At 49.1% G+C, this 14,700-nt stretch overlaps 1 protein-coding gene across 2 annotated transcripts in view; it reads left to right on the forward strand.

Annotated features, from left to right (window-relative positions):
- The window catches only part of MICALL1 (MICAL like 1), a 45,780-nt gene that overhangs the window by 23,814 nt on the left and 7,266 nt on the right, over window positions 1-14,700 (forward strand). The window contains exons 7-12 of one of the 2 annotated variants that reach the window (XM_063133515.1): window positions 815-878; window positions 3,996-4,408; window positions 5,525-6,006; window positions 7,738-7,872; window positions 10,202-10,328; window positions 11,798-11,888. In XM_063133515.1, coding sequence (XP_062989585.1) covers window positions 815-878; window positions 3,996-4,408; window positions 5,525-6,006; window positions 7,738-7,872; window positions 10,202-10,328; window positions 11,798-11,888 — 1,312 coding nt within the window. The remainder of the gene's footprint in view (window positions 1-814; window positions 879-3,995; window positions 4,409-5,524; window positions 6,007-7,737; window positions 7,873-10,201; window positions 10,329-11,797; window positions 11,889-14,700) is intronic. The other variant, XM_063133516.1, reaches the window with a different exon arrangement.

Genomic DNA, 14,700 nt, shown 5'->3' on the forward strand with positions numbered 1-14,700 from the left:
CTCTTTCCCATTCATGCGCCACAGCATATGGGTTATTTAAGAACAAAAGAGTTGCCCTGCTGGATCAGATCAAGGGACCATCTAATCCAGCATTCTGTTCACACAGTGGCCAACCAGCTGTTGACCAGAAACGCTCAAGCAGGACACAAGTGCAACAGTATCTTCCCACCCATGTTCCCCAGAAACTGGTGTACATAGGCTTATTGCCTCTGATCCTGCAGGTAGCACATAGCCATCAGGACTAGTAGCCAATGTTAGCCTTCTCCTCCAGGAATTTTTCTAACCCCCTTTTAAAGACATCCAAAGTGGTGGCCATCGCTACGTATTTAACTCCTTCGTCAGATTGCTCATTCTCCTGCTTGGCGACCAATTGGGTCGTTGTACAAAGCCGGGCTAATGGAATGGACAGAAAAATGGCATGGAGATTGAACTTGGATATGTCTTGGGCATGGGCCAGAGAATCAGTCAGGGTTGATAATTTTTGGACCTGTGCCATCCTGGTCCCAGGTTAATATCTGAATTTCACAATACATTGCATAGATATATAGTCAAAGTTTCATCCACAGGTATATGGGCTAGTTCAGCCTTACCCTACCTGATGTCTTCCAGATGTGTTAGACTACAATTGGCATTGTATTGGTCATGCTGGCTGGGGTTGATGGGATTTGCAATCCAAGACATCTGGAGGGCCCCAGGTTGGGGAAGGCTGGGCGAGCTACTTTCTTTAAAAGGTAAAATTTCCCCCATGTAATAGACATGGGAGTGTTTTCTAGAGGGTGACACTCAACCTGTCTCTTCTTCATTTCCGGATTAGGTAGGCCATTTGAACCCTGCCCTCCAGTTCCAAAACCCAGAGGCAGACCCACGTCCTCAGACCGGTACGTCCTATTGCTTGCAAATCACACTGAGACAAAAAGACAAATGTTAAAACTTCCCTCTAGCCCCACCATTTTTTTTCACCATCCAAATTGATCTTCCAACCTTGGTTGTGTATTTTAAAGCACACAACCCACTCATGACTTGTTATTCTGAGGTAATCACATCATGGGCCTGTTCAGACACCATGCTAAGCCAGTGAGAGTGTTTAACTGTGGTTATGTAGCCACCAGGGTTAGGAATGGTTCATACGACACACTTCACACAACACACTAAGCCATAATGTTTAGCTGAAAATGCTTAACCACAGTGGCTTAGCATGATGTCTGAACAGGGTCCATGTCTGTTAAAGAGGGAATTCTGGTGGTATCTTAAACCCCAGCGGACACCATGGCTTCCTAATCTGTGGAACCCGTCTCAAAATACCAGGTACAAATGACCATGTATATACGCTGTTTTTGTTTTTTTGGGTTTTTAGTCAGAGGTTACTCTCCATGTAGGAAAGAATGTGTTACCGTATTTCTTTGATTTTAAGACGCCATTGATTGTAAGACACACGCACACTAATTTCAGTACCACCAACAGAAAAAAAGCTTTGATTCTAAGACATAATAAACGCACCCGCAATTCTAAGATGCACCCGGTTTTTAGAGATGTTTATATGGGGGGGAGGGGGAAGTGCGTCTTAGAATCAAAGAAATATGGTAGTTTCCAAAGGGGTGGCCATGCTAGCCTTCTGCAGCAAAAACAACGAAGAGTCTTGTGTCCCCTTAAAGCAGGGCTGTTGGACCCCCTTGAGCCTGAAGCCAGATTCCATGTTTGAGAAGCCCTTGGCCCTTTCCAGTGGTGGACCATTTCTTAAGATTGCGCCCTAAGGAATCTGACAAATTTGCTAGCCTTTAAGGTGCTGCAAGATTCTTTATCACATATTAAGCAGCTCTTAACACCTTTAACCGTATAGAGGGAAAGATGGCAAGGCTGAGTGCCATGTCTGAAGTCACTTGGCTTCTCCCTATCCAGCAAAGATGGAAAAGGGATATTTATTCCCTGTGTCCTGAGCTATAGCAAGAGAGAGCCAAACAGTGGCTCAGCATTCCTCCTTGAAAGGTTGGAAAACCAAAGCCGTGTAAATTCTGAACTAACCACAAGAAGAAAAATCACAGTTCTGCACCAAGGGAAGCTGCTTTCTCTAATCAGTATAAATTACACAAGCTGAGCAGATCTTTATTGTATCGTGCTTGTAGCGGGGAAGCCTGTGGCCCTAATAGGCTGTGTTGCTCTCATGGCCCAAAATGTCCAGTGGTTCATGGAACTTAACCGTTTGCAATCCAGCTTCTGCAAAATAAGGGGAAGTTTTCCATTTCTCTGGGATTAAAACCCCACACTGGGCAATCCAGCCACTTGGAAGTGAATATATGACATAGGCCTAATCTACACCAAGCAGGATATAGCGGTATGAAAGCAGTATATGGCGACAATGGAATCAGTTACCTAGGGAGGTTGTGGTCTCTCCCACACTAGAGGCCTTCAAGAGGCAGCTGGACAAGCATCCGTCGGGGAATGCTTTAGGGTGGATTCCTGCATTGAGCAGGGGGTTGGACTCGATGGCCTTGTAGGCCTCTTCCAACTCTGCTTTTCTATGATTCTATGTGTCAATGGGCCCCAGCAGTTGTCAGTGCACTTCAATACTGCTATAAAGCAGCAGTGTGGCTCCTGCCTTTCATATACCACTTTCATACCACTTTCATAGTGCTATATCTTGCTTGGTATAGATTAGGCCATAGAGAAACCAAGAGAAAGGAAACCCAGAAGCTCAAGCAAGTGTGAAGAGAATTTGAAGGAAGTACTCAGTGGACTGAAAGGCCTGGGCCAGGGGGAGCAATGCTGGGTGGAGACATGAAGTTGAAGGAAGGAGGAGCCAAATTACAGGGAGAACTGGAAAGCGGGGTGTGAACTGATGGCAGGAAGGGAATGGGCTGGCCAAGGAATCAAAGGGTCAGTCAATAAGGTTGCTGCCTCAGTCTTTTCCAGCCTTGGGTCTCTAGATGTTGTTGGACTACAACTATCATTCCCAGCCTGGATAGCCAGTGATCAGGGATGGTGGGCTTGTAGTCCTACAACACCTGGGGAACCAAGGTTGTGAAAGGTTGATCTAGATGCCAACAAGAGAATTCTGCCGGTTGTGGCTCACACCACACTGCAATAAAAAGCAGTGGGAGTGAAGCAGAGCTGCAGGCTTCTAGTTTGCATGGGCTGCCTTGGGTTGTCAAATGAATTCCACTTCCACTAGCCAGGAGGAGGAGTTAAAAGTACACAGGGCTTGGAAGTCCCACTGCTGTCCCACCTCACTTTTTAAAAAGACTACTTTTTAACCCAGGAAAATCTTCTCAAAAGTTGGGGGTAGTCTTATACGCCAGAAAATACAGTACTTCCTCTCTGTCTCTGTCTCTCTATCTGCCCCTCTATCACGACACACACACATACACAAACTTTTTTGCCCTTAAGGCTGAAAAGAAAGATTTGAAAGTACACAGGAATATCACCACCACTGCAGCAGCAGCACTGGGAATGCCTGATGAATTCATAGAATCATAGAATAGTAGAGTTGGAAGGGGCCTCTGAGGCCATCAAGTCCAACCCCTTGCTCAATGCAGGAATCCACCCTAAAGCATCCCTGACAGATGGTTGTCCAGCTGCCTCTTGGAGAACCCACAACCTCACCAGGCAACTGATTCCATTGTCATACTGCTTTAACAGTCAGGAAGTATTTCCTGATGTCCAGCTGGAATCTGGCTTCCTTTAACTTGAGCCCGTTATTCCGTGTCCTGCACTCTGAGAGGATCGAGAAGAGATCCTGGCCCTCCTCTGTGGGACAACCTTTTAAGTATTTGAAGACTGCTATCATGTCTCCCCTCAATCTTCTCTTCTCCAGGCTAAACATGCCCAGTTCTTTCAGTCTCTCTTCATAGGGCTTTGTTTCCAGACCCCTGATCATCCTGGTTGCCCTCCTCTGAACACGCTCCAACTTGTCTGCGTCCTTCTTGAATTGTGGAGCCCAGAACTGGAGGCAATACTCATCCTTCCTCCCCCACGTCTTTTGTTTTTCCTCCTCCAACCAGAACCGGAGAATCGCCAAGGCCAAAAGACCCTCCGTGGATCGCGTTGGTCCAGGGGGAGCCCAAGAAGAAGCCTGCTCCTCCTCCCCCTCCTCCAGGCGGCAGCAAGGAGACCCCAGAAAGGCCTTTGGAAGAGGACGAAGGCGGCGAAGAGGAAGCAGGGAAGGCCCAAGGCAGAGAAGGCTGGCCCACTCTGAGGGAGCCCAAGCCCTATAACCCCTTTGAGGAGGAGGAGGAGGAGGAGGAGGAAGCAGCGAAAGAGGAATCAGTCATGCCGCAGAGCACCCCGAAACAAGAGCCGGGCGAGGGTGAGGCCAGCTCCAAGACTGCTCACCCCTGGTACGGCATCACTCCCAACAGCAGCCCCAAGACCAAGAAACGACTGGCTCCGAGGGCCCCCAGCGCCTCCCCGCTTGGTGAGTCCGACGGGAAACGCGTTGGCGCTTTCAGAGGGGTTGTGAAGTTGGGCCTTCTGTGCTTAATTGTGAAGGATGAAGCAGCTGGCAGATATTTCTGTGGTTGTTTTCATATTTTATGTTTTATTGTGCTTTGGTTTTATTACGGTACACCACCTCAAGAGGTGTACAATTAGCAAATAAGGCATCATCATCATGGCTGAAATTTTCCCTCGCTCCCTCACGTTCTTATGATTTCAGTTCTGATAGCTCTGATTGGCCTCCAAGGACAGGAAAGTTTCCCCTCCCTTAGATGATCTGGGGGTGCAAGTGCTGGCGGTTGGTTTTTCTCCTTCATCGGGGACATCAGGATTTGCTATAGTTAGGGATGGGAAGTTGGGTGCTGTGTTGTTCCTTATCCCTGCCTCCTCCCTCACCGATTTTTTTTTAAAATATGACTTCTGCTTGAAGCCTGACTCTGTTCTCTGTCTCAGAGGAGAACGGAATTGCATGTGGTGATTTTGTCTGCAGGCAGTCTTCTTCCTTGCATATCCCATGCTCACCAGGTTCGCACGACATGACAACCCCTGCACAGGGTTGCATGTTCAAAATGACACCCACGCTGGGCTATTGTGTCGTGTGAACCGCCCCACTGTAATTTAGATGGCATAGAGATGGATGTGGGGGGCAGGTGGTTCAGGCATGATTCCCTCATGTGGCCCAAGGGTTAGACCAAGATGGCGTCCGTGGGTCAATGGCTTTCGCGGCAAAGGGGCTCTTCAGACAAACGTTTGTCTGTACTGGGTGGGGATGACGGGACTTGTAGTCCAACGCATCTGGAGGACCCCGCTTGGGGAAGGCTGGGCTTTGTTTATTTATTTATAACGTTTCTTGGCTGCCTTTCAGGGCGGAAGCCCTCACAAGGCGGCTTACAACAATAAAATACATGAACAAAGGTAAAATATTAAAAACAATGAAAAAAAAACATAAAGCACAATGAAACAGCCATTAAAAACAATAAGAGCCAGCAAGAACAACAAGGGCAATAGCAGCAACAGCAGTACTCATATCATGAGAAGGCCACGGTAAAATACAGCGTTCCCATAGCTTCTCAGCTGCGTCTTCCCTTTGTTGCAGTCCACCACCCCATCTCCAGACTCTCCCGCTCCGAGCCGCCTTCCTCCACCCCGTCGCCCGCCCTCAGCCTGGAGAGCATCACGTCCGAGTGTTTGGCCAAGGCTGCTGACAACCTGGAGGAGACCTCTGTGCCCAAGAGCTCCTCTGAGCCTGCGGTCCACGCTCCCGTCGCTTCCGTTGTCATCTCTTGCTCGGACCCTCCGCTCGCCAGCGTCTCCTCCAGCGAGGGCCCTGTGGCTCTGCCTAGCGGCTCGACTGTCTCCTCCCTATCGTCGTCCAGCGATTTGGCCGGCGACGGCCACGAAGTGCAGGGGGGGGATTTACAGACTACCCGAAGCTGCTCAGCTGGGAACTTGAAAAGCATCCCCGGGCGAGTCTCCCCCAGGCCGCCTGCCGGTGCCACTCCTACGCCCCTCCTCTTGGCTTCAGATCTGAGTGGTGGAGCTGCCAGGAACTCTCCGTCACCCAAAGCACAGCCGAAGGTACGTTGGAGCCACGTCTTCCGATACTAGAGGCAGGGGCCTGTCTGTCCTTCCTGCCTGCCTTCCGTCCTTCCTTCCTCATCCCCTCTGCTCATCACGCTTTCTAGGACAGCCGCCTCAAAGTCTTCTGGGATCTGGGGATCCCATCCCTGCCTAAGACCTTTCAGACCAGACTTCCCCACTCTGGTGCCCTCCAGATGTTTTCGGAGTACAACTCCCCGAATTCCTGACCATTGGCCTTGCTGGCTGGGGCTGATGGGAGTTGAAGTACAAACATCTGGAGAGCACCAGGTTGGGGGTGGCTGTTTCAGACCATCAGCTCTTTGTCATGGTCAATTACTTTAAGAGGTCCATGAAAAGGGTTGAAGTGACGTCATCACAACGAGGTCTGTGAAAAGTCCTTTCATCAAAGGGTTAAGGTGACAACATCACATTTCCTTAAGAAAGAAAAGGGTTAAATCAACCAACTCCGCACAATGCGTGGAAGTGGCGTAGTTTAGATGCAGACTGCGCATGCTCCGGAGCTTGCAATCAATTCCAAGATTAATCACGAATTCATAAGGCAGCTATTCAGGCTTGCTACAAAGGTGAGCATTAGAAACGCACAAATTTCAACCAACGGCCTGGCTAATCATGAAGTTTGGCGGCATCACTCATTTAGAATAGGGGTCCCCAAACTTTTGGGATCCACGGGTGCATTTGGGAATTTGAGAACCTGCTATGGACACACCATCACAAAATGCCTAATCAGTGGATTGCCGCGTTGGTGTCTACCTGTTTAGTCTATGGGAACTTAGGCTTCTTCTTTGTGGTCTCTGTGCATCACACATACGGGGCCTGCGCGGGGCCAGCTTGGGAAACTTCTCTAGCTGAAATCTTTTTAGGCGGGAACCCCTCCCCCACCGTCCACTGAGCATGCTCAGGGGTTCCATCTTATTCAGCAATTTTATTTTGTTTCCTGCCCCTGTAACGTCTCTTTCATAAGGGATTCTCTCAGTTTAATTGCTGGTGGTGCAATACAACTAATGCTTCTTTGAAACATATGTTTTGGAAATGCCCAGCAGTTGTTTCTTTTTTGTGGGGAGGTTATTACAAAACCTTTTTTTTTCCTACTGGAACAGTCTTTTATAGTCACTGACGTACATGTTCTTTTAAATTATTTATCTGTTTCACGGAAACGGTCAGCGCAACTGGACGCCCCGCGCCCTTTCGACAGGTAAAAGTCTAACATTACAACATTGGAAGGGAAAACACTCACCTCCTATAACACAGTGGTTTGTGGACCTTACAACACTTGCAGTATTTGAACAGGTGGCGTGTAGATGCCCCCATCAAATGAGTCCTTATTTAGATATTTGGTCTGCTTTTGTTGCAGCCCATGTATAATTGCTCTGAAGTTGTTTGCGTTTCACAAAAATCCATGTGTGCATATTCAAAAAAAGAGGGGATATTTTGGGTGCCCACAGGCGCCAAGTTGAGGACCCCTGATTTAGAGTGTTTCAGGGCTTTGTGTCATGCCCCTTTCCCTCTTTTATCCTGGGGAAATGTGAGTCCACTGCTCCACCGTGCAATACACACTACCGATACCAGCAGGATGTCTTCAGTCATGCTACTCAGACGTGTGGCCGGACTGTTCCCATTAAAGCATTGGGGAGGAGTGGTAGGCCCAAAGTCGCACTCCGGCCCTAGAGGTGTATTTTGATCCTTCCCTTCTGTGTGTTTTGTCCCCAGTCATCCTGCAAAGAGAACCCCTTCAACCGGAAGCCGTCGCCTGCTGCCTCCCCCTCAATTAAGAAAACTCCAAAGGGACCCAAGCCGGCGAGGCCTCCTGCTCCTGGACATGGCTTTCCACTGATCAAACGGAAGGTAACAGGGACCGGGGAACAAAAGAGGTGGGATCCTGCCCCCTTTGCTGTCCTGTTTTAATGGTAGGGGGCAGGCAGAGAGCTAAGGGGTTGAGCGAGGTAGGGAGGAGCGTTCCCTTGTGGCCCGATTCTAAATTGTGACCCTAGAAACTAACATGAGAACATGAGAAGAACTACGCTGGATCAGCCCAAAGGTCCAGCTAGCCAGCCTTCTGTTCCGACAGAGGCCTGTGGAAAAGCCACAAGTAGGACATGAGTGCAACAGCACCCCTCACTTGTCCTTTCACTAAAGCCAAACAGTCCCAGAAGTTGTAACCTTCCCTCGTAGGGGAGTTTCTCCAGCCCCTTGTTCATTTTATTGCCCCTTTCTGCCCTTTTCCCAACTCGACAATATCCCTTTTTAGGTGCGTTGACCAGAACTGTACACAGTCTTCCACGTCTGGTCTCAGGATAGATTTGTATAAGAGCGGTACGGTCTTGCTCATTTTATTTTTTTATTCCTTTTCTAATTACGCCTAACGTGGAAGATGCCTTTTTCACAGCCGCCGCCACACGCTGCTGCCCTCACCACCCCCACCGCTGCCGCCCTGCTCTTCTTTTTGCAGCCATCCTCTCACCATAGACAGAGTTGTGTGTGTTCATGTCTAGGCTGTGTGGACGCCACCTTCTTAACTCTGAATTCATCTCCTTAAGAATATCAGGCTTCAGTTCAGTAAAATAAAACAAAACAAGGCTTTAAAAGGGGCTGAGACAAATTCCTGGAGGAGAAGGCTATCAGTGGCTATTAGTCCTGATGGCTGTCTGCTACCTCTAGTATCAGAGACAGTATGCCGAGGTACATCAGTTGCTGGGGAACATGGGTAGGAAAGTGTTGTTGAACTCGTGTCCTGTTTGTAGGTTTCGACAGCTGGTTGGCTTCTGTGTGAACAGAATGCTGGACTAGATGGACCCTTGGTCTGATCTAGCAGGACTCTTCTTATGTTCTTAAGTACGTGCCTCTTATGGTTTCTGTAGGAATCCAGAATGGATTTGGGGTGCAGCTTCTCTGCCAATTTCTGTCATGCTTCTTGCCCGTACACTCTATGGCCCCAGTCAGAAGACACCTTAAACCACGGCTTTAACCACAGTGGTTAAGCCAGAAAGCCAGGCCCCGTTCAGAAGACACCTTAAACCATGGCTTTAACCACAGTGGTTAAGCCAGAAAGCCAGGCCGTGTTCAGAAGACACCTTAAACCATGGCTTTAACCACAGTGGTTAAGCCAGAAAGCCAGGCCATGTTCAGAAGACACCTTAAACCATGGCTTTAACCACAATGGTTAAGCCAGAAAGCCAGGCCCCATTCAGAAGACACCTTAAACCATGGCTTTAACCACAGTGGTTAAGCCAGAAAGCCAGGCCGTGTTCAGAAGACACCTTAAACCATGGCTTTAACCACAGTGGTTAAGCCAGAAAGCCAGGCCGTGTTCAGAAGACACCTTAAACCATGGCTTTAACCACAGTGGTTAAGCCAGAAAGCCAGGCCCCATTCAGAAGACACCTTAAACCATGGCTTTAACCACAGTGGTTAAGCCAGAAAGCCAGGCCGTGTTCAGAAGACACCTTAAACCATGGCTTTAACCACAGTGGTTAAGCCAGAAAGCCAGGCCATGTTCAGAAGACACCTTAAACCATGGCTTTAACCACAGTGGTTAAGCCAGAAAGCCAGGCCGTGTTCAGAAGACACCTTAAACCATGGCTTTAACCACAGTGGTTAAGCCAGAAAGCCAGGCCGTGTTCAGAAGACACCTTAAACCATGGCTTTAACCACAGTAGTTAAGCCAGAAAGCCAGGCCGTGTTCAGAAGACACCTTAAACCATGGCTTTAACCACAGTGGTTAAGCCAGAAAGCCAGGCCCCATTCAGAAGACACCTTAAACCATGGCTTTAACCACAGTGGTTAAGCCAGAAAGCCAGGCCCCATTCAGAAGACACCTTAAACCATGGCTTTAACCACAGTGGTTAAGCCAGAAAGCCAGGCCGTGTTCAGAAGACACCTTAAACCATGGCTTTAATCACGGTGAATAAGGCTTTTTGCTTTATTCACTGTAGTTAAAGCCATGGTTTAGGGTGTCTTCTGAACATGGCCTGGCTTTCTGGCTTAACCACTGTGGTTAAAGCCATGGTTTAAGGTGTCTTCTGAATGGGGCCATCGTATTTAAAACTGTATATTCTGTAATTTTATATCCCTCCTTCCACCTTGGAGTCCTTTGGAACCTCCAGAAAGCTGTGCCCACGGCTGGCTTCTTAGAAACGGGAGGCATGTGCCTTTGTTTGCTTTTGCCTTTCTGCAGGTTCAGTCAGACCAGTACGTCCCGGTGGAGGACATCTATGGTGAGATGGACAGCATAGAGCAGCAGCTGGATGAACTGGAGCACCGAGGAGTCGAGCTGGAAAGGAAACTCCGCAGCATGGAGAACGGTATGATGGGTGTCGCCAGGGCTGAGAGCCAAATGGCGGGAAGAGTTCCAAGATGGCATGCAGGGCGAATTGAAGTGTCAGCCAAGCCAGCTTTGGGATCATGACTTTGGTCTTGAGCTCCTGTTGCTTGGCTGCAAGTGCTCCAGTCCTGAACACTCTCTTTAGCGGTGTAAAGGGGCCAGGATTCACAGGGATGCAGCACAGGTACTTTTGGATGAGCAGGGACATGGATGTCACCTGCCAATAGGCTTTGTTCCCTCAGAGCTTCCTGCCATCCTCATGGCAGCTGGGGTGGGTGGGAGTGGAATGGGTTTTACCAGCGACAATATATGTGGCGAGCTATCCCTGTTGCAGTGTAAAATGTCTTGGGATGGCCTGACCGTAGAAGGAGCAATGAAGCCTCATTAGCTTTACAACATACCTGCTCGCGGTAGAGACGTAAACTGCTAGAAGGGGCTTGTCGATATGGATCCACACAGCTGCCTTGGGGTGTGTGGCTATGGGGACTATCATGATGAGCAGCGGCGCTTCAACATTGATTACAATGCCACAGACTGTATTTCCTTATCATAACTGTGTACACTTGCCTTCCCCAACCCGGTGCCCTTCAGCTGTGTTGGGCGGTAACTCCCAACATCGCCAGTGGCCATGCTGGCTGGGAATGATGGGTGTTGCGATCCAACACACCTGGCTACATGAGATGGAGAGGCTCAGTGGGCCAGTGGGGACAGGGTTGTTAGGCGGCCGAAGAGGCAGAGGATATGCAAGATGGGTCACGGGTCTCCTGGCTCGGAGGGGAGTGATGAAAGCGAAGAAAGGATTCTGAAGCTCATTTGGCTGACATGCAAGGAAACGACGCCTGTTATGTAGCTAAGGTTTAAAAAAGGGGGGGGCAGTTGAAGGACGCTAAGATGGTACATCAGTCCTCGGACTTCCTGACGGCTTCATCTCCTGAGCTCGTTTCAGTGGGGTGGAAGGGAAACACAGCCCAGGTGCGCGAGCTGAGGCCAAGTGCTGGCAAACGTGGGCGACGCTCTGCGGCTCCATCAAAGAGGCCGTCGGGACGTGCTTTTTGGAGCGGGAAGGGATGCTCCCCCTCCACAGCACAGGCAATGAGGAAGAGGACAGTCGAATGTAGGAAGCTTGGAAAGGATGAGACGGGTTTATGAAAAATCTCTCCACCGGAGCTTTGCACAAATGTGGTTGGGAGGTGCATGCATGCGTGTGTGTGTGTGTGTGTGTGTGTATGTGCAGAGACATAAGTAACTGAACAAATGCCGCTGTCTGCGCCAGTACTGCCCTTCTGCTTGGAAACTAGCACTTCTGGGTCTTGGTTGCCCTGCAGCAAGCGTTGAGTCCTGGTCCGAAATGCTCTGGCTGCATCTTCCTTTTGCCTCCGTTTGGATGAAGGGAAGCGGTCCTTCGACATAGGCCTGTTTCTGAGCTCTGTCTGTCCCTTTGACTGACAGATGTCCCCGAGGACGGTTTGCTGGTGGACTGGTTTAAACTCATCCACGAGAAGCACATGCTGGTGCGGCGTGAGTCTGAACTCGTCTACATGTGAGTATGAACGATCAGTTTCGGCCACAATCCAAACCAGGCTTATTCGGGAGGAAACCCCATTGAACTCTTGCAAGGCTTCCTCTTGAGTAAATAAGCTTAAGGGCAAGGAACAAAGACAAAAATACCCAACATAATGCGGGGAGGGGGACAGACAACATTTGTTTTATATTATTATTATTATTATCATCGCTGTCATCATCATTTGTATTTGTTTTGTTTTTATTTTGTAATTGTATTTTTTAAGTTAATTTTGAAATGTAATCGTACCGTATTTCTTTGATTCTAAGACGCACTTCCCCCCCCCCATATAAACATCTCTAAAAACGGGGTGCGTCTTAGAATCGCAGGTGTGTCTTAGGTTTTTTTTTTTCTGTTGGTGGTACTGAAATTAGTGTGCGTCTTACAATCGATGGCGTCTTACAATCGAAGAAATACGGTACATATCCCACTTTTAAGAGCAGAGACACCACACTGACAACAAAGGTCGGCATAGTTAAAGCAATGGTATTCCCCGTAGTAACCTATGGCTGCGAGAGCTGGACCATAAGGAAAGCTGAGCGAAGGAAGATAGATGCTTTTGAACTGTGGTGTTGGAGGAAAATTCTGAGAGTGCCGTGGACTGCAAGAAGATCAAACCAGTCCATACTCCAGGAAATAAAGCCAGACTGCTCACTTGAGGGAATGGTATTAAAGGCAAAACTGAAGTACTTTGGCCACATAATGAGAAGACAGGAGACCCTGGAGAAGAGGCTGATGCTAGGGAAAGTGGAAGGCAAAAGGAAGAGGGGCCGACCAAGGGCAAGATGGATGGATGATATTCTGGAGGTGACAGACTTGACCTTGGGGAAGCTGGGGGTGGCGACAGCCGACAGAAAGCTCTGGCATGGGCTGGTCCATGAAGTCACGAAGAGTCGGAAGCGACTGAAAGAATAAACAACAACAACAAAGAGGCTCTCAAAAGAGTCGCAAAAATAAAATCTCACTCCAGTTGAGTACAGGAGTAGAAATGACATTGTACCTGCATGGGACCAGGATTATACATCCCTTGTTCTTTCCGGGTGCCGTGCCAGGCGGCAGCTCCCGCTGAGATACTCCAAGGCGAGGGAGTCGGGTGGAGCAGCTGGAATTTGCGCAGCCCGTGATGGAAGCATCTGTCCCTGGCTGGCTGTTGCCAGGCTGCCGCTCCCACTGAGGAAGCCCTCTGAACCAAGGGGGCAGTGTCACTGAAATGTCCCCACCCTTTGCAGACTTAACCCTCAGCCCTGAAGGGCAGTCCAAAACGGGCAGCTCTTTTGACCTTCCGGAAAGCACTCAGCCTGGAGTTTGGCCAGTCTGCGGTGGTAGGGAATTCCATCATGGAGGAAGGGGCCCGAGGGAGTGGGCAGCCATAAAAGCGCCTCTCTTCATCGGCAGGGTGAAAAGATGGCATCTATGTGCGTGTTGTTGTTGTTTATTCGTTCAGTCGCTTCCGACTCTTTGTGACTTCATGGACCAGCCCACGCCAGAGCTTTCTGTCGGCTGTCGCCACCCCTAGCTCCCCCAAGGTCAAGTCTGTCACCTCCAGAATATCATCTATCCATCTTGTCCTTGGTCGGCCCCTCTTCCTTTTGCCTTCCACTTTCCCTAGCATCAGCCTCTTCTCCAGGGTGTCCTGTCTTCTCATTATGTGGCCAAAGTACTTCAGTTTTGCCTTTAATGCCATTCCCTCAAGTGAGCAGTCTGGCTTTATTTCCTGCAGTATGGACTGGTTTGATCTTCTTGCAGTCCAAGGCACTCTCAGAATTTTCCTCCAACACCACAGTTCAAAAGCATCTACCTTCGCTCTGTCCCTTGTATTGCTGAAGCAGCGAAATCTTATTAAGCAGAAATTCCAGTTACAGTAGCTGAGCTGGGAAAACTAAGGAAGGGCCTGCCTCTCTCATGGGCTCTACGAGAAGGCGTTCTTCTCCTCTCTTTGGATCCTCACAGTTTGGATGGGCTGGAAGCGATTTGAGACTCTCTATAGCCATAACTGTCTTTAGTGCCCCCTGCTGGAAAAGGCTGGGATTACCCCCATGGCACACAGCCAGCAGCCATTTTGTTCATTTGTGTGTGTGATTTGCATCTCGCTTTTCCTCCAAGGAGCTCAAGGCGGCGTACATAATCCTCCTCCTCTCCACTTTATCTTCACAACAAACCCTGTGGGGTAGGTTAGGCTGAGAAGCAGTGACTGGCTCAAAGGCACCCAAGGAGGTTCATGGGGACTTGAACCCAAATCTCCCACATCTCAGTCCAACCTGCACACGGATACACTGTTGTAGCCCCTTTTGCTGGATCAGGACAAAATGGCCAACACCATCTGCTGCTCGATTTCAGGGACATCCAGCAATTCAGACTGTTTGCTGGAAGACAAATCTTTCAAAAAGAGCATGGTCTCGTCAACGATTCTCCCTGCTCCCCACTCTAGATTGAACATATGGAAAGGCGGACAGGGTTCCTGTATCTTTAACAGTTGTATCGAAATGGGAATTTCAGCAGGTGGCATTTGTATGCATGCAGCACCTGGTGAAATTCCCTCTTCGTCACAACAGTTAAAGCTGCGGGAGCTGTACTAGAGTGACCAGATACAAAAGAGGGCAGGGCTCCTGCAGCTTTAGCTGTTGTGATGAAGAGGGAATTTCACCAGGTGCTGCATGCATACCAATGACACCTGCTGAAATTCCCTTTTCTATGCAACTCTTAAAAGATGCAGGAGCCCTATCTTCCCTTCCATATGGTCACCCTACCCCACCTCAATCTTGCTGCTGATTTGTAACCATCCTGAGAGAGC

The sequence above is a fragment of the Elgaria multicarinata genome, chromosome 9 (assembly GCF_023053635.1).
Source record: "Elgaria multicarinata webbii isolate HBS135686 ecotype San Diego chromosome 9, rElgMul1.1.pri, whole genome shotgun sequence".
NCBI lineage: Eukaryota > Metazoa > Chordata > Lepidosauria > Squamata > Anguidae > Elgaria > Elgaria multicarinata.